At 45.8% G+C, this 24,959-nt stretch overlaps 1 protein-coding gene across 1 annotated transcript in view; it reads left to right on the top strand.

Annotated features, from left to right (window-relative positions):
- The first annotated feature begins 3,699 nt into the window (after positions 1-3,699).
- The window catches only part of LOC118579499 (solute carrier family 40 member 1-like), a 38,263-nt gene continuing 17,003 nt past the window's right edge, over positions 3,700-24,959 (top strand). Inside the window, exons 1-3 of the mRNA XM_036180782.1 lie at positions 3,700-3,769; positions 12,591-12,763; positions 19,031-19,139. Coding sequence (XP_036036675.1) covers positions 3,700-3,769; positions 12,591-12,763; positions 19,031-19,139 — 352 coding nt within the window. The remainder of the gene's footprint in view (positions 3,770-12,590; positions 12,764-19,030; positions 19,140-24,959) is intronic.

Raw genomic sequence — 24,959 nt, 5'->3', positions numbered from 1 at the left:
TCTAACCAAGGAGTTATATAAATAATATAAATTATATAAGTAATGGAAGTGGGAGTTTCAAGAAAACTATAGAGCCAGGAGTCACGGAACATTCCTATAAGTCTAGCACTCGGGGGACTAAGACAGGAGCATTCCAAGTTTGAGGCCATAGGCTATGAGATACATAGCAAGACCGTCACAAACAAAACAAAATAAACAGCCCACTGCTCGTCAAATGGCTGAAATCCCGATATTATGGAGGTGGAGGGAGGAGGATCAGGAGTTCAAGGTCACCCTCAGCTACATAGTGAGTTCAAGGAAAACAGTGTGTGTGTTGTGTATGTATGTATATGTAGATATATATTTCTCTGTGTTTATATACACAGATACACACATATGTTTTATATGCATATATGCTTCCTTATCAATAATTCATTATGTATTTCTGCCTCTTTGATTTCTTTTGGGGGGATAATTTTATACTAGTACAAAATTTTACTGTATTATGCATTCTGAGAAATGGCCTCTTTTATATAATGTATCATTGTTCTGTAGCTGAAATAGACACATACCACTCTATTTTTCCTAATTTTAATAGTAGTTTTTAGTGTTTAAGGTTACCTGTTTAAGGCTCCTTTGAGAGTTTATCCATTTTTTGTTTTTTAAAGCAGGATCTCATAGGATAGTCCAGACTGGCCTGGAACTTCACTATGTAGCTCAAGCTGGCCTTATGCTTTTGGCAATCTTCCTGCCTCAGCCTCCCAGGTACCGAGACTGTGGGCGTGAACCACATGCCTGGCTTAATCCGTCAGATTTTGATACATTAGCACATACTCCATCCTTCCTCTTGAACACATCTTGTTTTCTCCTCTTAGTTATATGGGCATGTTAAGTGTCCTCTGCTCAGAAAAGGAACCAGTGGAAAAGAGATGTTAACTGATGCAGGTGATCTGAAAAGCACTTTGACATCAAACATGGAGATGTAGAGTTTGGAGTTTGCCCAGCTTGGTTTTGGTCTTGCTCTGGTCCAGTGTTTCCTCACTTGCTCCCTTTCCTCCCTTTTGGAATGGTAATGTATATCCAGTACCATTGTATTTTAGAAGTGTGTGATCTGCTTTTTCATTTTGCTTTCACAGTTAAGAGATTGCTGTGAGTCTCCAAAGAGATTTTGAACTTTAAACATTGTTGAGACTTTGACAGGCTATGGGAACTTTTGAAGTTGGACTAAATGCAGTTTTGCATTATGATATGGCTACAAGTCTATGGGAGCCAGGGAGTGGAATGTGGTGGTTTAAACTCCCATAGGCTCATAGGGGAGTGGCACCATTGAGGGGTGTGGCCTTGTTGGAATGGGTGTGGCTTTGTTGGAGGAAGTGTGCCACTAAGGGGTGGTCTTTGAGGTTTCAAATGCTCAAGCCAGGCCCAGTGCCTCCTCTCTCTTCTGCTGTCTTTGGATCCAGAAGTCCAGATGTAGAACTCCCAGCTACTCTCCAACACCATATCTGCCTGTGTGCCACCATGCTTCCCACCATGATGATAATGGACTACACCTCTGAACTGGAAGTCAGCCCCAGTTAAATGTCTCCTTTGTAAGAGTTGCTGTGGTCACGGTGTCTCTTTACAGTAGTAGGAACCCTAACTAAGACAGTGTACACCTTTGGTTTCTCACTTTGGAACCTGAGGAAGGAAGATGCTGAGCTTGAGGCCAGCATGGCTGTGTGTGTGAAGCTCCACCTCAATAGAAGCAAACAAAATGAGTAAGTGAGGGTGAGAGGAGAATAAGGTAAAGATGGCGACAAAAATGGCTTTTTAAAATGAGGCTTTTTCCACCTGAAACTGCAGTGTGCTCTTTCCCTTCACTTTTCAGAAATAAGCATGTAAAGGCGAAATTTAAGGTGGTAATGACTACCTTTCCTATAGATGTGACAGTTTTTAATACATTTTTATCTTCCTGGCCTTACCATGCTGTTTATTTTGTTTTGTCAGCTTTAATATTATGTTCATGGTATTTTTATAGCTATCTACATCTAGATTAAAAAATCTAGGGAATGGAGAGATGGTTCAGTGGTTAAAAGCACCGACCACTTTTCCAAAGGACCCAAGTTTAACTCCCAGCACTCACGTGGCAGCTCACAACTGTTTGAAACTCCACTTCCAGGGATCCAATGCCTCAGACACACATGCAGGCAAAGCACCAATGCACATGAAATAAAAATAAATATTTTTTGAAAGTCTATTAGATACCTTTAATTCCAGCATTCAGGAGGCAGAGCCAGGCAGATCTCTGAGAGTTTGAGGCCAGCCTGGTCTACAGAGTGAGATCCAGGACAGGCTCCAAAACTATACAGAGAAACCCTGTCTCAAACAAACAAACAAACAAACAAACAACAACAATAACAAAAAATTGCAGAAATGTGGTTCCTAGTGTCTGGGCCATCAGTCAGTCTGGCTCTCTCCTTCTATCCAGTCATGACATAAAAATACTTTCCCACAGTGCAAACTCTCCCCTGAGAGAGAAAAGTGGAAGCTTGTTGAGGATGTCACCATGTGATGCCTTTTTAAGAATCTGCTAAATGGTGAGTAGTGGTGGTGCACGCCTTTAATCCCAGCACTCAGGAGGCAGAGTCAGGCGGATCTCTGTGAGTTCGAGGCCAGCCTGGTCTACAGAGCGAGATCAAGGACAGCCAGAGCAACACAGAGAACCCTGTCTCGAAATCTGCTAGCATTACAGGCTCTTAAATACTAAGGAATGGGGGTTGGGAATTTAGCTCAGTGGTAGAGTGCTTGCCTAGCAAGCGCAAGGCTCTGGGTTCGATCCTCAGCTTCAAAAAACAAAAAAAAAAAAATACTAAGAAATGGTGCGTCTGCCTTTACTTCCTGAAAATTTCCACAGGAAATCAATGTTCTTTGTCACTTGATGGCAAATTCACCATTGAAACCAGGTTGACTCTGTGGAACAGCAGCTAGAACATGCAATTCTTTAAATTGTGATACAGTTTTGGTAATTGTGGTTTTCCAGGATTTGGTCAGTTCATCTAAACTGTCAGGTTTTTGTCTGACCTTTTCAAAGTGTGCTCCTCCACAGCCCTCTTCATTTCTCTTCATTCAGTTGTGTAGCTTTACCCTGGATCAGTTATTCATGTTTTCTCGCCCTGTCACGTTTGAGATCAAGAAATCACATTTTCTTGATCACGAGTCTGTCCGCTTTGAGTTGTTTGCATCTGGGGGCAGCCACAGATGTGTGGAGCATTTCTGTGCTGCGTGTTTTACACGGATGTGCACTTCATTTGTCCTCCGGGAGTGAACTGTTGGGCTCCGTGGTGACCCTGTGCTTTTCCTCCTCGGGAGTCCCAGCCTGTCCTCCAGGGTCCATGCCACACTGCACTGGCCTCAGTGCCACCACGGCCACTGCTCCACCTGCTTGCTGACTTGCCAGCCCTGACTCCTCTGCTGTTCTTGCTGCCCCAGCATATTGGGAGTGGGATCTTGCTGTGGTTTGTGTTGTTTAGTAAGCGATGCTGTTTACCATGTGAGAGAAGCCCCGAGGCACGACAAAACCCACTGTAAGAGTTTGTTAAAGGAAGGGAATGGAAGGGGTGTGCATAGGCCTATGGAATGACCGTGCAGGAAGAGGGGAGAGGAATAGGTAGAACCCGCTTTTAAAGGTGTCCTCCCCCCACCCCCACCCGCCAAACATGTGCATATGTAGTTACATCACACATGCGCATAGATTGTGTGATCACGCTGCATGAAGTTTACGTGATCATGCAGCGCATGGATTATGTAGGACGTAAGCCCCTAGGACGGTAAGCATCTTGCCCAGCTACTGGACAGCATATGCCCATGGTCATGTAGCTTGGGGAGTGGCTAGAAATTCTAACAGTTTGGATCTGTGCCTCATGGCCACTGCACTGAATATCTTTCAGTCCTTACATGCTGACTGGCCTTTACCTGCTAAAATCTGACATATTTTCCCCATTGGCTTTCTATATTTTTGCATTATCTAAAATTTATTCTGAAGTAACTATGTTTTTTTCAAGCTGTTTTATAGTTTAAGGTTTTACAGTTGTCTGTTGTATAAGATTCAACTTAGTTTTGTAGATGATTTGGGAAGTCAGTGATTACTTTCCCCCTATAAATAACCAGAACCATCTGTTAGAAAGGTTACTTTAAAGTCAGGTGGTGGTGGCATATGCCTTTAATCCCAGCACTTGAGTGGCAGAGGCAGGCGGATCTCTATGAGTACAAGGCCAGCCTGGTCTACAGCATGAGTTCCAGGGCTATACAGAAAAAACCCTGTCTCAAAAAAACAAACAAAAAAGAACGCTTACTTTACCAAATGAACGGTTACTTTACCTACTAACTTTTCAGTGGCTTGGGATTTCTGAAAAAACCATTGAATTGTCGGTATGTGTGGCCTATTTCCGGGCTTGCCTTTCCTGGACTCATAGCTCACAACTTTTACTAGCTGGGTTATCCTGCCAGACCTGGGTATCTCCCTGCCTCAGCCTCCCAGCACTGGGGTTACTGGTGTGCTTCCATGTCCACCTTTTACATGAGAGCTGGGCATGTGAGCACAGGTCCTCACGCTTGCGCAGCAAGCCTCTACTGCCTGAGACATCTACCCAGACCCCATTATTTTCTGTGAATAAAATGAAATTGGGGGAGCTAAAGCACTTGCTGTTCTTGCAGAGGACCCAGGTTTGGTTCCCAGCACCCACATGGCAGCCCACAACCATGCGTAACTCCAGTTCCAGGGGATCTGACTGTTATTTATTTTGGCACTCTTACCCCATGAGGAACACATCCCAAACACGACAAATCCACTATTGGGCCCCACGTTGGGTGCCAGATATTGGTGAAATTATTAAGGCCACTCCACGTAGTTAAAAGGGAGGTTTATTTTGTGGGGTACTTACAAATGAAGGGGTAGGTTACAGGGTCTGGCAAGGGTATCGTGCAGTCCGGCCGTGTTCTCTGGAGAACTCTGCTCGGTCTACCTCCAGCGTCCAGAGTCCGGGAACCAAGAGAGTGACCCCTTCCCGATCCTTGGTCTTCCGCTTCCTCCTCCGCCCTGCCTTGTGGGCGTGACCATTACCGAAGCCTCAATGGGGGTTGGAACTTCCAGGCCAATGCTGGGATGGCTATCCACTACAATCCACAGAAGAGCTGTTTATTAATATAGGATAGGAAGAGATGTGACAGGCCTGTGTGAAGCACACACGTGAGTGAGGAGAGGAGAGAGAGAAGAGAGAGACCTGTGCAACATGGCGCCAGCTTTTTAAAGAGTGAGTCGCGCATGCGTACAGGACCACATGTGGCTACTCCACGCATGTGCGTAGATTACATGGCCGCACACGCTTTACGCAACCATGTAAAGCCACGGAGTCCTAGTCATGCGAGATGTTCTGACCTGGAAATGGCTATTTTGGACCGGAAATAACTAGGTGGTCCTCCGGGAAAGCCCAACCGTGTGGACAGTTGTGATTTCCTATCATTCCCAACTCATATGTTCTTAAAAAAAGAAAAAAAATTTGGATAGATGGGTATGGGGCGCTGTTTCTCTCAAAGACTGCTTCAGGCTGAATGGCGGATGTTGATTGGTTCTTGGGGGGACATGGGGAAGCTGCCTCCTGAAGTCCTGGGATGAAGTCCTGCAGCTGTGGCCATCCTTCATGGTGTGGCTGGTCCTGGGATGAAGTTCTGCCATGCCTTGTTCTGCAGCTGTCCGTCCTTCATGGTGTGGCTGGGAACCTTCTGTCTGAAAGGACACTGGTGACATAAAAGCTTAGAGAAAAGACTCATTATTATTTTGTTTTTGGAGTTGACATTTATCAGAGGTAGATCTGGCCTGTCTGGATGGAGATATGTTAAAAAGGTGGCTGTGATATTTTAGTACTCTGCTTAATTTTTACCTGAGACAAGCCTTATTTAAGGCACCTGTTTGTTTTGTTAATTTAGCATTTAGGAAACACAGGTGATCAGTTGCTGAGTATTGAACAGTGATAGATAGTTATATCCTTACCGCCTGGATATTTTAATGGTCCCTTTTGCCTTCGGCCCTGTGTGGCCCTAGTAATTGGTGACAAGGCGGTGGATCCTGGTGTCCTCTGGAGCTTGAGAGTGGAAGAGAACTTTTTTTTTTTTTAATTAGGGACAAGGCAAAGATCATGGCCCTGTCTGTATGCACATGAGAAACACAGGTGGTAACTTTAAAGTGAGACAATGAGCTCTTATCTTAGTTGGAAATCTTTCTCATTAAGTAACTCTGAAAGTACAATTAAATCTGGAGAGGTAAATAAGGCTGTCCTCTGTACCCGACAATAGAAAGGAGTGACATCCTAAAACTCCCAGGACTGAGTCAGTGGCTCTGGTGTCCAGAAGGAAAGAAACTGATCGCTTCCCTGCTGAGTTCTGGGTTCCCTGCTGTGTCTGTAGCCAAGCCTAGGTTTGCTGGAGGTCTTAGCTTGATGTACCCATGCGTCTAGGTGCCTGGGGGCAGTCAGCTGACTGGTTGTCTTTCTAGGCAGCACAAGGACAAGGCATTCGCTAGCCCATGACCTTTTTCACTTAAAACAGGGACCCAACAGCTTTTGGGAGTCAGCGAGTGCCAGCATTTGGCAATTTTGTTTTCGGGCTACTATCTCTTCCCTGGCACACCTTAAATGCCACAGATGACTCTTTTGCTGGTGGGGTCAGGAGCCTTGTTCTCCAGATACTTAACTTTTAGCCGGGAACAAGAGACGTATTTTACTCTGTGTCCTGAATTTTTTTCTGACGATTGGTGGCTTAAGGACAGCTTTTGGAAGATCTGCCAGTAGGCAGACTGTAAACCGATCCTTTTGGAAGATTTGCCTGAGGCTATAGGCCGATTTTTTTTTTTTTTTGCTTAGGAGCCATCCTGATTATTGTAAACTTAATTGTTTAGATCTCAGCTGCTTTTAGACCCGTCTGTGCAGTTTGAGAATGAGTGAGTGGAGTTAAAGTGAGTTAGGGTGAGTCTTAGAGCCCACCCGCCCACCGACAGCGCGGAAGTCAGACAGAAAAGGTTACATATAGCAGATGCCTAAGTGGGAAAGGAAAGAAAGGGTTTAGAGCTTTAGCAGAAAGCTTGGAGATGAAGCAACTCTTATTTTCCCATTCGCTGGCTGAAGTACCTGCCACACTGTTATGCGGTCAGGTTTATGCTGTTATGTGGCCAGGTTTACCAGTACCCACCCCTATCCACCAATGTAGGTGGTAAATGTATCTACCCCTTTGTTCCATGGCTGTAGCCGAGAGAAAAATAAAAAATTAAAATAACAAACCGGGATCAGACTCCAATCTTGGGTGTCCCCAAAGAATGGAGAGAGATCTAAGAATCAGCTCAAGTTCGCCATCCTCTTCGTCAAGGGATGGGAAGGGCTGGACTGTGCTGCCATGGGTCCACCCGGTAGACCCCAGATGACATTTTTGCTCCGAGCAAAAATGTGCCTGCCGTAGCCAGCACAGCCTGAGGACAACCCCCAGGATTGTCCTTCGCAAACATATAGCTCAGACTTCAGCCATTAGAATAGCAGACTCACTGTGAAAAATCATGGCGGTATCAGTAGTGGAAAGCTGCGCTTCTCATGGCTGGCCACCACCCATGGCGGCCAGCTGGAGGTGCGTGCTGGTTGGCGGAAGAATCATAAACCATGGTTACCTTTCTAGAGCTTTATTGAGAGAAAAAGAGAGATAGGGACAGAGAATCTTTTGGTTTAGGCATAGCTAGGAGCACATGAGCAGGAGAGAATGAAGAGATAGTTTAACATTGAGAGAAAGAAAGCTAAGATAAAGAGCAGCTCTTTCCATTTGCCTGTTCGCTGGCCAGAATTAGATAACTCCCGTAAAAGATTGGGATTTTTTGTTATTTTTTAAAGCATACTTGGGCCATCTCTCAGTACAGAGACGGATAAGCTTAGGAATCTTTAAGTAAAGCCTCAAGAAGACAGCCTAAGGGATCGGGTTGGAAGCCTTATTTCCCATGTCTACAGCGGAGAGTCAGAAAAAAAACCAAACATGATCCGGAGCCAAGACCTCCCGGAGACTGGACAGATCTTGGGCACAAGCCGCCTTATCAGCTCATCAGCCAATAAGTGGGGGGCCCCCGCTGTGTGACAAGGACTCCCCAGGAGCCCTTAATGCCCAGCCGCCCCGTCAGGCGCAAAGAATGTGCTGGTTTCACACAGCTCCAGGACGCACCCAACGGTGGTCCTTTCGCGAAAAACATCTCAAGCTGCAGACGTGGGAGGTGGCTGGAAATTTGGGCCTGTGATGGGGGCCGACCGTAGCCAGTGAAGACCGTGGCCGGGGGTTCCCCGTCTCAAGAATAACCAGTGAGGCGCTGGACGCTCAAATGGTGTGGATTCAGGAAACCGTCCATGCTAGACGAAAAGGGGAAAAACTCACCAATCAGTAGCGGTGTTGCATGCGGATTTGTGCGACCAGGCTAATGGAGAGTGATCTGTCGAGAACGGAGCAGAGTTCCCGGATGGTGTAGCGTAGAGTTTCCGTCCCCGGTTCCCGGGTTTCGGCACCAATGTTAGTTATTTATTTTGGCACTCTTACCCCGCGAGGAACACGTCCCAAACACGACAAATCCACAGAAGAGCTGTTTAATAATATAGGATAGAAGAGACGTGACAGGCCTGTGTGAAGCACACACGTGAGTGAGGAGAGGAGAGAGACCTGTGCAACATGGCGCCAGCTTTTTAAAGAGTGAGTCGCGCATGCGTACAGGACCACATGTGGCTACTCCACGCATGTGCGTAGATCACATGGCCACACACGCTTTACGCAACCATGTAAAGTCATGGAGTCCTAGTCACTCGAGATGTTCTGACCTGGAAATGGCTATTTTGGACCGGAAATAACTAGGTGGTCCTCCAGGAAAGCCCAACCGTGTGGACATGTTGTGATTTCCTATCACTGACACTTCCTCCTGACCCCCTCAGGCATCACGCATGCACCTGGTGCATACATATACATGCATGCTGGCAAAATAATCATGTCCATAAAATAAAATAAATAAACCTAAAAATGTGTTTCCATGATATTTTGTTAGGAATTGGTTCAGTTTTATTTTAGCAAATCAGATTTTTTTTTCTCAACAAAACTAATTTGCTATATAAGAAATAGTAGTAGTCTCAACAAAAACAAAATAATAAAAGGAAGTAAGTGACATAAACAATGGTACCTAAAAACCAAGTAGTGTTTTAGATATCTTTGTGTTAATGCATTTTAGTATAGAATGGATATGCTTTGGAAAATATCCTTCGCCAGAAAAAAAAATTTGACATTAGCAAATTTAATTAAATATAAGATGTTTGGTCTATGAAAACAGTCCTATAATTTTGAAAGCATATTTCCTACTTTGTGATCTAATAAAGGCTTGGAGCTCTTTAATTCTGCTGATTGAATTATAAATTCTCTGGGGCATAGACTGCATTTTTTATCTTGTTAACAGCTTGTGTGTGCAGAGGGTAGGCTGTTTAGCCTCATGATTTACAATGTAATAAAAGCATGCACAGTACACATCTTAATGAATATCCATAGCCTTCCAGGGAGCTGGGGAGAGAGAGTTCCTGTCCAATGGGTAAACAAGCTAAGACCAAAATAATGGCTACAGTGAATGTCTCAGGTCCTAGCTCTTTCACTCAGAAGGTTGAGTCTGGAACTCACACTGCCTCCCCTGGAGCCCAGGCTGGACTCTGCAGGACTTCCTGCCACCTGTGTGCTTCCCAGAGGGATGACAAGGGAAGGTGGGGTGGGAAAATCACTCATTGTGTGTCAGATCCAAAGGAAACTCCATTTCCCCAAATCCCAGCAATTAGACAAAAGCCTGTGAAGCCAGTTCCTCTTACAGAAGGAGCCCTTTCTCTAGGTCACTGGCAGAAGGGACAAACAGCCTGGTGGCCATTAGCATACCAAAGCCCTCCCTCATACTCCAGGCTCCCTCAGGGTCACAAGGTTCTCTTACACATTTCAAAGCACATGCTGGCTGGCATCCTGGCCCTCCCCTTCCCTAAACTCCTCCAGTTCATTCATGGGCTTCCCTCCCCCTCCCCCCAGCTTCTCATTTCTCCTTATAACCCTGCTATTTTGGCTATGAGTTCTCTTGGTCTCTCTCTTTTGTCCTTTCTTGGCTCCCCCCCCCCCCCCCCCCACCCCATCTCCCTCCCATCTCTCCCCCCCCATCTCTTCCCCCTCTCTCTGCTGGCCATATTCAGTCTGCTCTGAACTCTCCCAGATGCCTCTGGCTGTCCTTTCCCTCTTATCTATAGTAAAACCCTTCCACTTAACCATACCGTGGAGCGGCCACACCTTCAGTTTATACGCTGTGTAGGACTACCTCATTTAGCATCCCCAGATCTCAACCACTAAGTACCAGCACCACCCCCATCCTGCTGCGGGTGTTGTCAGAGATGCCCCTGGAGGCAGTTCTGAGTCACTCCTGCCATGCTGCTTCTGTGTCATCAATGGCAGGAGTTACAGCTACGGGATAACAGTCTTCACAACACACTTGGCACATTTTGCTGCTTTGCCTTTTGATTATTTGAGATGAGGTTTTCCTCCATCACTCCAGGCTGGCCTGGAATTGACTAATGTAGCCCATGAAGGCCTCCAACTTGCAATCCTCTTGTCTGGGTCTCCCAAGTATTAAGATTATAGTTGGGTACGTTGTGGTCAGTACATTCTCTGCATTCTTGACCAAACAGCCTTCTTTATGCAAGGATGCTCTGGGACCCTTGAGGAAATGTTTAGAGGTGAGTGAGGAGCATTTGGAATCCTTTGGACACAGTATGGGGTGCAGGGACAGGCTCCTTTTCTCTACTGATTAAAGAATTAGAAGGCAGGAAAAGTTTGAAAGTCAAGCCAAGCCAAAGTTTACTCAAAGGTGACACTTTCATTAGAGTTTAAAAGAAAAACACCAGGCAAGCCAAGTTGTCAATCCCAGTAGGTGCCTGGAGAAGAGAAGGACAAAAAAAAAAAAAGAAAGAAAGAAAGAAAGAAAGAAAGAAAGAAAGAAAGAAAGAAAAAAGAAAAGAAAACCCAAAAACAATCAACAAACCAACATGTGTTCTGAGGAGTTATGCTGTCATAGAGGCCAGCCACATGGCAGACAAGCACCCACATGAAGCAGTGGGGCCTTTTAGAGAAGGAACGAGGAAGCCCAAAGGACCAGGAAAAGCACACTTAGCTTCTGGCCATCATCAGAAAGAAAATGTCATGTCTTTCTAAGCTAAGACTCAGAAAAGTGGGCTGTGCCAACAGAACCTCATGGCTGCTTGTCACAACTGCACTGGGGATGGGAACACTGGGAAGGAAGAGTTCAGTATCTTCTTGAAGGGATAATTGTTAGTTATTTGGCGCTAGGAACACGTCCCAAACACGACAAGACCACGGGAGAGTTTTATTAAAGTGGATAGAGGTGACAGGCCTGGATGAAACACACATGGATGAGGAGAGAAGGGGGGGGCATGTGAGATGGCGCCGGCTTTTTAAAGGTTGGGCCGCGCATGCGTACAGGGACTCCTGTGTGTACTCCACGCATGCGCGCTTTACGCAACCACGTAAGGCCAGAGTCCCGGTCCCGCGAGATGTCTGACCCCGAGATGGCTATTCTACACCGGAAATAGTTAGGCGGTCCCCCGGGCAAGCCCAACCGTGTAAGCATGTAATTGTCTATCAATAATTATTTTGCCTGTCTCTTTATGAAGGCTTAAGGTTAGACTGCCTTCCTGATGGGTGGTCCTGTTATGTTGGTGTCTCAAGACACCCCCTCCCACGCCCCACACCCCAGCAAGACTACCATAGAGCCAATATCCGATGCAAAACACACAGGGGTTTATTGATAACAAGCAAGCCCGGGGTTGGTCCATGTTCAACACTCCGACAAAGTAGGTGGAGGAGGACAGCCCTAAGCTCTCACGGTGAGGTGGTTTTTGTTTGTTTGTTTGTTTGTTTGTTTGTTTGTTTGGTTTTGGTTTTGGTTTTTTGAGACAGGGTTTCTCTGTGTAGCTTTGCGCCCAGGCTGGCCTCGAACTCACCGAGATCTGCCTGCCTCTGCCTCCCGAGTGCTGGGATTAGGGCGCCACCACCACCCAGCTAGGGTGAGGGGTTTTTAAAGGGAAAAACCGCAAGCAGGGTGGTACAAGCCTTTGCATCATATAATTGGGTGAGGATGTGTAACCTTTGAATTTATTGGTTGGAGGTTACAGTTATCATTTTTGGGGAGGCCTGGACAAGTCCCAGGCTCTGTCCTTGAGCTGCCATGGAGGCTGGCTGGCCTTGCACGTTCACATTGACCCATGCATGTAGCTGTAAGTTGGTGAGGGGTCCCAGACAGTAAACAACTGGCTGAACCTTGAGTAGTCAGAGTACATGCAGAAAGGGAGCTACTGCAAGGACTTTTGTTCACGGCCCTCCCAGAGACTGCTTGCTCAAGTCTCAGGAAACTGGAATTGAGGTCTGATCTCTGAGAGAAGACTGACAGTCTGTTATGGTGTCTGCTCGTTCCTTTCAGTCTCTTGGCCAGGTAACTGGCCAACCCAGCAGAGTTTATTATGTTTACTTTGGTCTCCACCAAGGTCAGAGATTTCATCTTCTTGACCAGTTTTCCCTTAACCACCTTTACTTCCGCTGTGTCACCGTGGGCAATGAGAATGGCAAAGATGAGGGCCGATCTACCCCAGGGCAGAAGAATCACCTCCAAATAACTACCACGAGCGTGAAAATGCTCCCAGAGTCCTTGCTGGACCGAGTAAGCCACTTGGGTCATTGTATCCAGCTTCACAGAAGCACCATGCAGTTCCTCTGCTAAAATCCGCCCGTTGTCTGGGGCTGGAGAGATGCTCGGTGACTACTAGAACTTGTCATTCTTCCAGGAGATTAATTTCCCAGCACCCATGTCGGGTGGCTCACGACCACCTGGAACTCCAGCTCTTGGCCTCCCTAGACACCTGCACATAGGTCTCACACACACACACACACACACACACACACACACACACACACACACTAAATATAAACAAACAAACAAATTTAAAACCCTTCCATTGTTCCCTGGCTTTGACAGGCTCTGAAGACCCGCACAGCCAATAGGACATGCACGGCCCTGTAGACATAGCTGACCTTATCTACCCTGCTTGTGCTGCACCCGCCGTGCTGTCTCGTCTTCATGGGGCAAGCCAAGCTTGTTCTCATCTTGAACACTGCAGTTGCTGTCCCTCCCCCAGACACAGCTCTTTCTTCATGTGGTGTCTGACTGAACCTCCTCTCCTAGAGAGCTTTGCCTTTCCAAGCAAACCCAGCTGAAGCCTTCCTTCCCGCTCTCTTCCCTTGCCTCTGCCTTCCGTTTTACAGTACCTGCTGCCATCCACCACCACAGAGGCCTTTTTATCAGGTGTCTTGTTTCTCTCTGAGAATTCAGCGCATCAAGTATCTAGGTCTCCATCCTTTAGCAAACTGCTTGGCAGATGCAAGCTTGATAAGTATTGATTAAATACAAGTGGCTTAGAGAAGAGAGGCATTTTGTTCAGAGCTAACAAGGAGTAGATTTATGCTCAGAGCTCCCAGCCTGTTAGAGAAGATTCTCCTTTGGAAAAAGAAAAATTAAAAAACAGACAGAAAAGGGTAAGGCCTTTTTCCTGTGTCAGGAAATGCCCAGTAGACCTTCTCTCCACTCCCTCCTCTCTTTCTGGCCCTCCCCTCCCCTCTCCACTCCCCTTGGGTTCCTGTTGTTTTGGGAATAACCACAGAAAACTGCATAAAAGATGAGTCTAAAGCACAGAACCCTGTGGGAGACTGCAAGGAAACTGGATTTGAGGTCCCCTTCTCTCCCTGGGCTTGCAGCTACTGAACAGCTCTGTGGTGCGGTCCACAGGAAAGGGCTTCATGCCACCCGCTGCCACCTGCTGACTTCAACAGCTCTGTGATGAGCATTTCAAACAAATTAGCCAAGGTTAGCTGAGAAATAACTCAAGCCTCTGGAGTAGCCAGAATCGCAGCCCGCCCATTAAAGCTCGCTTTGCTCCTTCGCTTTGGTCCTGTTAGAGTCTCTCTTGAACGCTGCCTGCCTGGCGCTGTCTGCCTGTCCTTTCCCTTCCGTACCGTGATTCCCAAGGAAGCCAGCTAGATGTAGACTGAATGCTTAAGCAGGTTTAAAAGCAAAGTTGTGATTACAAAATGACTTGTCTTTTGGCTAGGAGGAAGCAAAGGCAGCAGGCAGAGTCGGGCCAGCATCGATTCGGACACAATCTCCTGCTGGAATTTGCAAAGCCGATTTAAATATGATCCAGAAGTCTGTTTCTAAAATATAGAAAGGCAAGATGACAGCTCCGAGAATGCCAAATTTGAAGAACTTGGAATCTTTTCATTTTGCATGAATACAAACCTCAGGGCTCATCTAGCTGGGTCTCACAGTGTGCACAACAGGAGGAAATGGAAATAAAAAACGGCTTCTTCACCTTGCTGGTGTTCAGCGCCGTCTGTGACCTCTACCAGGTTTTGTATGTTGTGGGCTAGAAAAACAGCATGGTCTGGGAGCTTCAGAGGGGGGAAATGAAGCTATGACCAACAGCCAGGCAGCCAGGAGTGCTTTTCAGCAGCTGAAGTAGGAACAGTTTCTGTCTGAAAACAATGCTTCTAAAACCTCAAGGGTGTTTGCCTCACTCCCAGGGGCAAAATAAGGTTTATGTAAGGGGGAAAAATAGGAAAGTCTTAAAGCCACATAGGGTCTAAGAGTCACACAGATCACTAAACTGTAAAGAAGGCTTTTAGCATGCAGTGACTTGGAATCCCGGTGTGAAATCTCAAGGACCACCCAAGTTTTCAGTACATGTTGGTCCCTCCCTAGCATTTACGGCTCTGTAACTTTTGCTTATCCATCTGGAAATATTGGGGGGGGTGGGGGTAGCATTTATATATAAGTACCTGAAACAGAACTAAATTTTAACAAAGGCCTGAAAAATAGGAAGAAAGAAACTTACACCTTCATTGGTCCACCTCTGCTGTTTCTGAGAACTGTCTTGTAAACTTGTAACAAAATGCCTGACACAGACAACTTCCTGGAGAAATCCTAAGTTCAAGGCTTCGGAGTTCTCAGTCCATCATGTTGGGGAGAGCATGGCAGAGCCAAGCAACCCACATCACAGTGGCCAGGAAGCAGACAGACACCTGGGCCAGCAGGGCTTCCCCTTCTCACTCCACCTGGACCCTTGCCTAGGAGATAGATGGTTTTGCTCACATTTAGGGTGAATCTCTCACACTACTTTATTCTCTCTTGAAACTCATAGAAGTACCCATTCCGACCTCCCATGCCCTTTGCAGGTCAATCAAGTTGACTATGAAGTTTAATCATCCTATCTACCTGTGTCAGCCTGATGCACAAACCATCTCCTTAAGCCATATCACTACTCCCTGGCCCCTCAAAGGGTTGTTCCTGTCCATCTTGTAATACAAAATACATTATCTCTGACTGCAAGAGTCCCCAGAGCCTTGGTGGTTCCAACACTGTTCAAAAGCCCGAGTTCAAAGTGTCCTCTGAGACTCAGGGCAAATGCTTAGCCTCAACAGCTGAGAAATAAAAAAAGAAAGTTACGGACTTCTTATATACTGTGGCACAAAGTAAGCATCCCCCTCCTAAAATGGAAGTGGGGCATAGAAGGGTGAGACAAGGTTGGAACTGGATGGGACAGGTGTTAAACCCTCCTTGCCTGACACTGGGCACAGGGGCATGATGGGGGTGCAAGATCATGTGGGCAGTTCCCCAGCTAGCCTCACATTCGGTCTTTGCCTGGCAGATAGTCCACTTTCTGGGCCTCTAAGGGTGACATTGTGTCTTGTTTCATCTGTCACTTCTCAAGGGCTCCTGACCCAGCCCCATGCTGCCTCTAAGGGCTTCCTTTTAAATCTGATAGAAGCCTCCATGACCATAAAACCAGCTGCACCTGGATGCCAAGTTCTGCTAACAGCATGAGCAGTAGTTGGGCCCCCTTGAGGCAGTGTCTACAGTGGTCTCTGTGTGCCTGGATGGCTGAATGGGGTAAGGAGGGGTCCAAGTGTGATCAGGGCTCCCCAAAGCTCTTTCCTCAGCTTAGTCTTCCAAACGAGTCCCAACTTTTATACCCTTGAGCCAGGCATGTTGGCATATACCTCCAATCTGATCACTCAGTGGCATGCTGATGAGGAGACTTGCCATGAATGTGAGGCCAGCCTATACAGTGAGTTCTGGGCCAGCCTGGAGTACATAGTGAAACTTGTCTCCGTCCCCTCCACAGAAATAAATAAAGCAAGCCAACAACAGACACCTTTTACACCTTGAGCCTGTGATGTGTGGGGTACAGCTGACCTGGAGGGCACCTTCAGGGCCTCTTTCCTACTTTCCTGCTGCTATTTTAATTGCTTGATTCTTCAGCAGCCATGCTTTCCTTGGCCCCAACTTTCCCTTCCTTCCTTTCTTGGAAAACTCTATGTTTTTCCACACCTTTCATTTTACTCACTGGTCCCACAGTCAGCTCAGCTAAAAGCAATCAACAAAATCCATAGTCTGAATGCCAGACCACCTTAAATGCCAGGCCACCTTAAATGCTTCTTGGCAGTCACCTTTAAGCTCAAAGACTCCAACCATCTCAAAACACAGACAAAAATGTAGACAAATTCTTTGACAGAATGTAACACTACTGATCTCTAAATCCAGTTCCTAATTGAGTCTTCATTTCTATCTGAAACCTCATGAACATAGACATGACTATCTGCATTTTGGTGTTCTGAACTCCCACCATAATAAACCATGAAAGTGAGTGTACAGCGTTCTCCATGGCTTCTCTAGCCTGCTTCTCTGGACTTTTCCAAATGCCTCTAACAAATCAGTCTCAGGGGCTTCCAAACCATAGTCAGGTTTAGCCACACAATGACAGTACTTGTCTGGGACGAATATCCTTTGTACATCAGACTTTCTCCCACTGTGAAGGGGAGAAGACTCAATGGAGCAAAGACTGTTCTGGCTCAGGGGTTCAGGGCTGTCGGTCCCTCACGGCTGCGAGGCTGTGGAGGACTAGATCAGCGCACATTACACCCTCACAGACACACCCAGGGGGAGTTCTTCCCCAAATCTCTAGGCCTTCCTCAGTCCATCAACATCAACCTTTATCATTAATGAAAAATAAAGTATATTTCTGAAGGAATTACTTCATTAAAAATACACACATGCAAAAAAGTGAAGTTTTAGTTCAATCAAAAATGAAATTTAAGCCAGGTGGTGGTACATGCCTTTAATTCTAAGCACTCAGGAGGCAGAGACAGGAGGATCTCTGTGAGTTCAAGACCAGCCTGATCTACAGAGTGAGTTCCAGGACAGCCAGGGTTACACAGAGAAACCCTATTCTGAAAAACAAAACAAGGCAAAAATTCAATAACTCATACCTTTTCAATTAAACAGAACAAATTTAAATCAGTCCACTGTTATTTCTAACATAAAATTAATATAAAGTTAAAGATTTATCAGAAAATGAGCACATGTATACAAGGCAGTCTACATGGGACAGTTTTAAGAATTTCAACCCAACACAGATTTAGGGGCTTAGAGTACATTTACCAAAGTATACAAATATTCTTCTGGTTTTAATTCACTGATGAGTTTGTTTTCAGTTTGCATTAAAAATAACTCACAGCCTGTATCTGTTCCATCTTGATGAATCACAGGCATATGGCAACTTTATTCCACTCTTCTTCCTCTCAAGTTTTAAGGATGCAAAGAGAAACTAGACAAACTGACAGCGGTTCTGTTCTTAGCAAGGTACTTTGGGGAGATGTGGAGGGCTTCAGACAAAACCAAACCAAGCCTTGTGACTTAAAATAATCCAACCCCCTTTACCTGCTCCTGCCTGAAGCATGCCCTCAAAACTCGTTTCTCCAGGTCTGAAGCGGGTGAGAGAGAGGGTGCTGGGTACCCTCGTTCTGGGAAGCTGTAGCCCTTGGAGGGGTGCAGCCGTCACAAAGCATGTAGAGATCTTGTGACATGTTGCCCTCTTGACTCTACTAAGGACCAGCTATTTGCTTCTAAGCCATTTCTGATGTATTTCAAAGTACCATAGACATTTTCCCCTTTAAGAATCTTAGTGGATATTACAGAATGTGTCCGGCTTTTGTATGACAAGAACGTTTGAGCATATCCTTGTCCAGGTCTGCAAGAATGGCCGAGCTCCAAGCTCCCTTCTAGTGCACGATAGGCCCAGAAGGGCCCCTGCCAGAGCATATTGTGCTGGGCGGTCACGGGAGGCAGAAACTGCTGGCCTCTCTTTCCATAGCCCACAGGACACATTTGCACCTCCAGCACTTTCCACACAAAGCGGTGCATGGTAGCAAGACCCATGTGTGGTTCAGAAGCTGTTCAACTGCGCTGCTCTGTCCTTGCATTTGGCCTTCCGGTGAGAGACCCCGAACCCTGTCTGCTGTCTGAGTTTGGTAAGCAAATTGATTAAGTTTGGGAGAATGCATCAGTTTTCACCCTACTTAGAAATAAAATAGTCGTTAGCTGAAATAAGAATTTTCTTCTTGTGGATAGATGTTAAGGGAAAAGAAGCTTGTATTTGTAACTTTCATTAGTTATGCCTTGCCAGCCTTAATAAATTGACCCTGCTGGAAATTCAAAGTTGGAAAAAATAACATGTTCAAGAAGGATAAATTGCCTCTACTGTGGATCCTGAGTCGAATGGTAACAGAGAGGGCTTGCTCAGAACCTATATTTAACCTTTGTTGTGTGTGTATGATTAATCTCTTGAGACTCTCATTACAGTTGGATGAATGTTTCCCTAAATAATTGGTTTCGAGCATTAATAATAGGCCTGTATATGTTGATGAATACTGTTATGACTTTGTGTGCAATAAAGCACTTATAATGCATCACCCAGTTAACTCTCTACAGTGACATGAGGGTGATATTAATTGGTATAGCAGAATCCAATTGGAATTAAGTTGATTAAGCATGTTGGAATGTACTTCTTGTTGTTTGAAACCTGTTTCCTCTTAGCATCTAATTATGGTGGGAAAATTGACTGATGTGGAAAATTCTGGAAATGAGGAGAAACAGACTAAAGCCTCAGACAACAGTCACATAAAGAGAGAAGTGAGTGCTGTAGGTAAGTTCTGGCTAGCTGTAACTTTCATAAATTCTTCCTGAGATGGTGGGTGCATTCATTCTTCTGTGGGGACAACATTGCTTCATTCACAACAGTCCAGGTTACAGTTGGTCTGAATACAATAGCTGTGATTCTGCAAAATGGAAGACTAAAAAAATAAGCAAAGATAATCAAATAACATTTGTCCTTTTAATACTATTTTTTTAATACTTTGTAATACTATTCTAGATAAGTCATAATTGATTTTACTAATTTAAATGTCATAACACAATTAGCTTTGTTTTCCTATCTCTTTCTTCCAAAGTTTGAGCTAAGCCCACTTTTTTTTTTTTTTGCCAGAGCTGAGGATGGAACCCAGGGACTTGTGCTTGCTAGGCAAGCGCTCTACCACTGAGCTAAATCCCCAACCCCTACATTTTAATTATACCCATAAACAGTGTTGACTAATAGACACAATTAGCAGTATAATTACCCCAACACTGCATTAAAAACATCATCATCTGGGACTTTTCTCATGTCACTGTGTGAACTGTGGAGTGTGACCCCATAGTCATCAGGAGGAAAGCCTGCCCTAGCTCTGCATTCGACATTTAGGATGCTTTCTATGGCTGTCTGGTGTGTCCTTCTGAGAAGAACACACACTTCCCAGGAGATCTGCTCCGCACACACACTTTCCCAAGTGAGAACTTCTTTCCACAGCGTGCAAAGGTGATCAGTTACAGCCTTCACTCCAAGACTTTCTCATATTGTCGCAGGGACTCTGCGGCCCTCATAAGTCATCCTGCACTGGGAAGTGACTCTAACCTCAAGAGGAAGGAGTAGTGAACCTTCCTTTATCATTAAAAGAAAAAGTGAAAAATTCCCAAGTCCCATCAGTCTCATTTAAATGACAACTCTCTCCAACCACAAAAACACAATGGAGGAAACAGAGTATGAGCAGGTTCTCTAACGGTAGCAAAGGACAAATATTATTTTAGGAAGAGATACACGCATTGTGGGTAGGAAGGAAAATGTTTTTAGGAGACAAGTACTGAAGGAATAAAGCACCTACAACTTATCCCCACCTTAAAATGCAAAAGCAGTGCTACCGAGAGGACTCAGCAGGTCAAGGCCCTTGTTGCCCAGGCCTTACAACCTGAGTCCAATTGCTCATACCTGTGTAAAGACAGGGAAAGAGTTGGTTCTCCAGAGTTGTCCTCTGGCTTCCACATGCACTACAGGCACATAATATTCCTCCTGACATCTTCCTCTCTCTCCCACCACAAATGATAATAATAATAATAATAATAACAACAACAACAACAACAACAACAACTAAAATGCATACATACACCCAAACAAAGCAAATATAGAAAATATTAGAAATAGTTAAATCTAGATGTTGGGTATATGGGCAGTCACTGAAATGGTAATTAAAGATCTGCATAGCGGGGCTGGAGAGAGGTTAAGAACACTGGCTGTTCTTCCAGAGGTCCTGAGTTCAATTCCCAGCAATCACATGGTGGCTCACAACCATCTGTAATGAGATCTGGCACCCTCTTCTGGCCTGCAGTCATGCATGCTGTATACATAATAAATAAATAAATCTTTTAAAAAAAATCTGCACAGCAGTTGGGAGTGCTGTGGCTGCACATAGCACACAGCTGACAGTGACTGACATTTGAAGAACCCTTGTTCTTTGCAAACTAAGAATTTCAATAGTCAATTTGGGCATAGTGGTGCATGCAGGTCTATAATCCCAGCACACAGTGAGTTTAAATCCATCCAGGTTTAAAAGGTGAGATCCTGACTCAGAAATAGGGAAGGGAGGGGGAGGGAGGGAGAGAGGGAGGGAGGGAGGGATAGAGAGGTGGGAGGGTTGGTTGGTTCAGCAGCTCAGGGATGCCATCCAGATCCCCAGCTGGTCCTGCCCATCTGTCTGGGTACCCTCAGCAGACTGGCTCTTGACTATTAGTCATGACTGCATGGCAGCTGGTGCAGCTAGAGGCATTGGCCACAGTTGAGGCAGGGTGTAGTGGGAGAGAGCAAAGAAAGCACCCCTCTTGCACCTGAAAGCAAAATCTTCCCCCGGAATCCCCAGTCTGCTGGGAACTCAGTGACTAGAGCAGTTGTATGGCCGATCTTACTTAGCTCCATGGCAGTCTGAAATCAGACCCCCATAGAGGACTGACATCCATCGAGATTCGGTGCCTCCGTAGGGCTGCATTGCCAGTGCGGCACCTACCCGGCCCTCTGTTAGGCAGAACAAAAGGAAAAAGATGGCAATTTGTCACTTCCCGGACTGAACAGGTGCCCCTTTTCTTAGAAAGGAAATGGGGCTTGTTTCATTAGACACTGAAGTGGTGGTGTTGAATGAAACCAAACCCCAGACCCATTGTGCTCAGTGTCCTGTTGATGTCTGACTGCAGATAACTGTCTCGCCAAAGGAGACTTTGGGTTTTCTAACTGCATGGTCTTTTGAACCTAGTGAAATGGAAACTCACCCTCCACAAAAACTACCTTTATATCACTTCGGTTGGTTGGCTATGCACTTCAGGAGACGGTGAACTTTTAAAGGCTGTCAATCTGCTCATTCACAATGACAGCCACTTCTTGTCTCGTCTTTAGCCACAGTGGGCCAAGGGTCCTCTAAGTGCAAGGCACTGTAATAGGTGGAAGCATAGGCCTTCATTTGTGCAAGAGGATGTTCCTGGCTGTTACACAAAGCCCTAAACTAAATCTGAGTCATTTCTTTTAAAAGGAAAGAGAAAACTGAAAGCTTCGATAATCATCCTAGTCTTCCTTTCCCTCCGGCCCAAGTGAGCTTACAACTGGAAACTCAACACCTGGACTCTTTTTTAAATTAATGGTGTGTGTGCGTGTGTGTGTGTGTGTGTGTGTGTGTGTGTGTGTGTGTGTGTGTGTGTGAGCCCTTGGAAGCCCGAAGAGGATGTTGGATCTTCTGGAACTGGAGTTGCAGGCAGTTGTGAGCTGCCACGTGGGTGCTGGGAATTGAACCTAGGTCTTCTGCAAGAGAAGTCAGCGCTCTTAACAGCTGAGCCAGCTCTCCCACCCCATTTGGGCTCTGTTATGTGACTCATAACAAGAGTCACAACTAGGCTTTCCTGGAGCTGCCCAATGTCCCCTTCCCTTGACTTTTTTTTTTTTTTTTTTTTTTTTTGTATGTGGAGCTGAGGATCGAACCCAGGGCCTTGTGCTTGCTAGGCAAGCCCTCTACCACTGAGCTAAATCCCCAACCCCTCCCTTGGCTTTCTTTGACAAAAGGTGCAATACACTCATTGTACAGGTGTTGGGATGAAATAATAAGCAGTGATGGCACAGAGCCATGGGGAGGAGGCGTGGCTCTTGATCTTGGGAGGGTGCCGTAGAGACATCTTGAGTGTGTAGATGGCCTTTGTCATCAGCTTCTGTCTGATGATCTAGTGGGTGGGGTTCGCCTGAGGTCTGCCCTGTCCACAGCTGAGCATTGTTGGGAAGTGCTGCTCTCTTCTCTGGAAGCAGCACAGAGAAGCAGTAGCTGACAGGACTCTGGGATGCGCGTGCCTAGCGGCCATTTATTATCTGCATTACATGTAAGAAGAAACTTGGTAAACTGAGGCTGGTTGCTTGAGTCTCTAAGGAGCCGAGCCCCCAAGGCCAGAGTCATGTGTTGAAGTGCAGACAGTGAGTTCATCATAGAGAAACTAGCAAGGGGGGGGGGGGCACATCACAGCAAGGGGACAGAAGAATGTAAGAACGGCCATGGAGGACATGAACTTCAGAGCTAACTAGCTGAGAGCAGACTCAGGTCAGCACAGAACACACAGGTTCTATCCTAGTTTGTTCAAATTCCCCCTAAAGTATTGGCCATGCACCAGAAACTGTGCTAGGTGCTGGGAACGTGGCTGGGAACTTTTTTCCTTGTGGAGCTTACCTTCTAGCAGGAAGAACAAATTATAAATAAGACATAGAACTAATTTACATAGTACAGTATAGTACAGCACAGTACAGTACAGCACAGTACAGTACAGCACAGTACAGTACAGCACAGTACAGTACAGCACAGTATAGTACACAGCACAGTACAGTACAGCACAGTATACTACAGTACACTATAGTGCAGCACAGTACAGTACAGCACAGTATAGTACAGCACAGTACATTACAGCACAGTATAGTACAGCACAGTACAGTACATCACAGTACAGTACAGCACAGTATAGTACAGTACACTATAGTGCAGCACAGTACAGTATAGCACAGTATAGTACAGCACAGCACAGTACAGTACAGCACAGTATAGTACAGCACAGTATAGTACAGCACAGCACAGTACAGCACAGCACAGTACAGCACAGCACAGTACAGTACGGCACAGTACAGTACAGTACACTATAGTGCAGTACAGTACAGTATAGCACAGTATAGTACAGCACAGTACAGTACAGCACAGTATAGTACAGTACACTATAGTGCAGCACAGTACAGTATAGCACAGTATAGTACAGCACAGTACAGTACAGCACAGTACAGTACAGCACAGTACAGTACAGCACAGTACAGTACAGCACAGTATAGTACAGTACACTATAGTACAGCACAGTACAGTACAGCACAGTACAGCACAGCACAGTACAGTACAGCACAGTATAGTACAGCACAGTATAGTACACAGCACAGTATAGTACACAGCACAGTACAGTACAGCACAGTATAGTACAGCACAGTACAGTACAGCACAGTACAGTACAGCACAGTACAGTACAGCACAGTATAGTACAGCACAGTACAGTACAGCACAGTACAGTACATACAGCACAGTATATTACAGCACCGTATAGTACAGCATGGCACAGTATACATAGAATTATGTAGTATATTAGTGACAGATGGTAAGGAAATACTAACAAAGGAGGTGGGCAAGTGTGTAGGTGCTACAGTTAGAACATAGAAGTTGCTAAACATCTGTGGCTGTATTTGAATCTGTTAAAATGAAGAATTCACAATGGTGGCGCATGCCTTTAATCCCAACACTTGAGAGGTGGAGGCAGGTGGATCTCTGAGTTAGAGGCCAGCCTGGTCTACAGAGTGAGTTCCAAGACAGCCAGAGCTACAAAGAGAAATCTTGTCTCAGGAAGAAAAGAAAAAAAGAAAGAAATGAAAGAAAAGTCAAAGTCTACATTCCCACCATTCCAGAAAGTTCCACTGGTTGGTAATGATCTAGAAAATACTTTCCCTTCTCTTTCCTTTCTATGTTCCTTTCTCCTTCCCTCCCATCTTTCCTTCCTCCCTCCCGCCCCTCACCCCCTTTTCTTTCTTTTTTGGGTCAGGTATCCTTAGTGCTTGAGCTGGTCTCAAACTGTAGACTCAAATGATTCCTCTGCTTTGGGCTCCCAAGTAGTCAGAAGTACACCTGTGCCGCTCTGCCCAGCTCCAGCATACATTTTTCCGACTGGGTGGGTGGAGATGACCTACTGAGAAGAAGACTTTCAGGTAAGGAGACGAAGAGGTGAGAGGCTGGGGGAATCATGTGCGTGGCCTGAAGAAGAACATTCCAGACCAAGGGAGCAGCAAGTGGAAGAGGCAAAGGCAAGAACGAGGTCCCTGAAGCGGGGAGCCATCAAAGGGAGCAGTGTAGTGAACGATGAGGGGAGAGTCGGAAAGGGCGCATCTTGAGCTATTGGAAGGACTTGGGATTTTCCTCTGAGTAAGACTCGAATGTTACAGGCTTTGAGCAGAGCTGTATGCCCTGGTTTTCTACCACCCCGGCTGCAATGCTGAAGAGAGACCAAAAGTGAGTTGAGAGGAAGTGGGGATGAGTTAGGGACCACTGTTCGCATC

Source organism: Onychomys torridus, chromosome 3 (assembly GCF_903995425.1).
Source record: "Onychomys torridus chromosome 3, mOncTor1.1, whole genome shotgun sequence".
In the NCBI taxonomy this organism is placed as follows: domain Eukaryota; kingdom Metazoa; phylum Chordata; class Mammalia; order Rodentia; family Cricetidae; genus Onychomys; species Onychomys torridus.
This window is presented reverse-complemented; position numbering and strand designations above follow the sequence as displayed.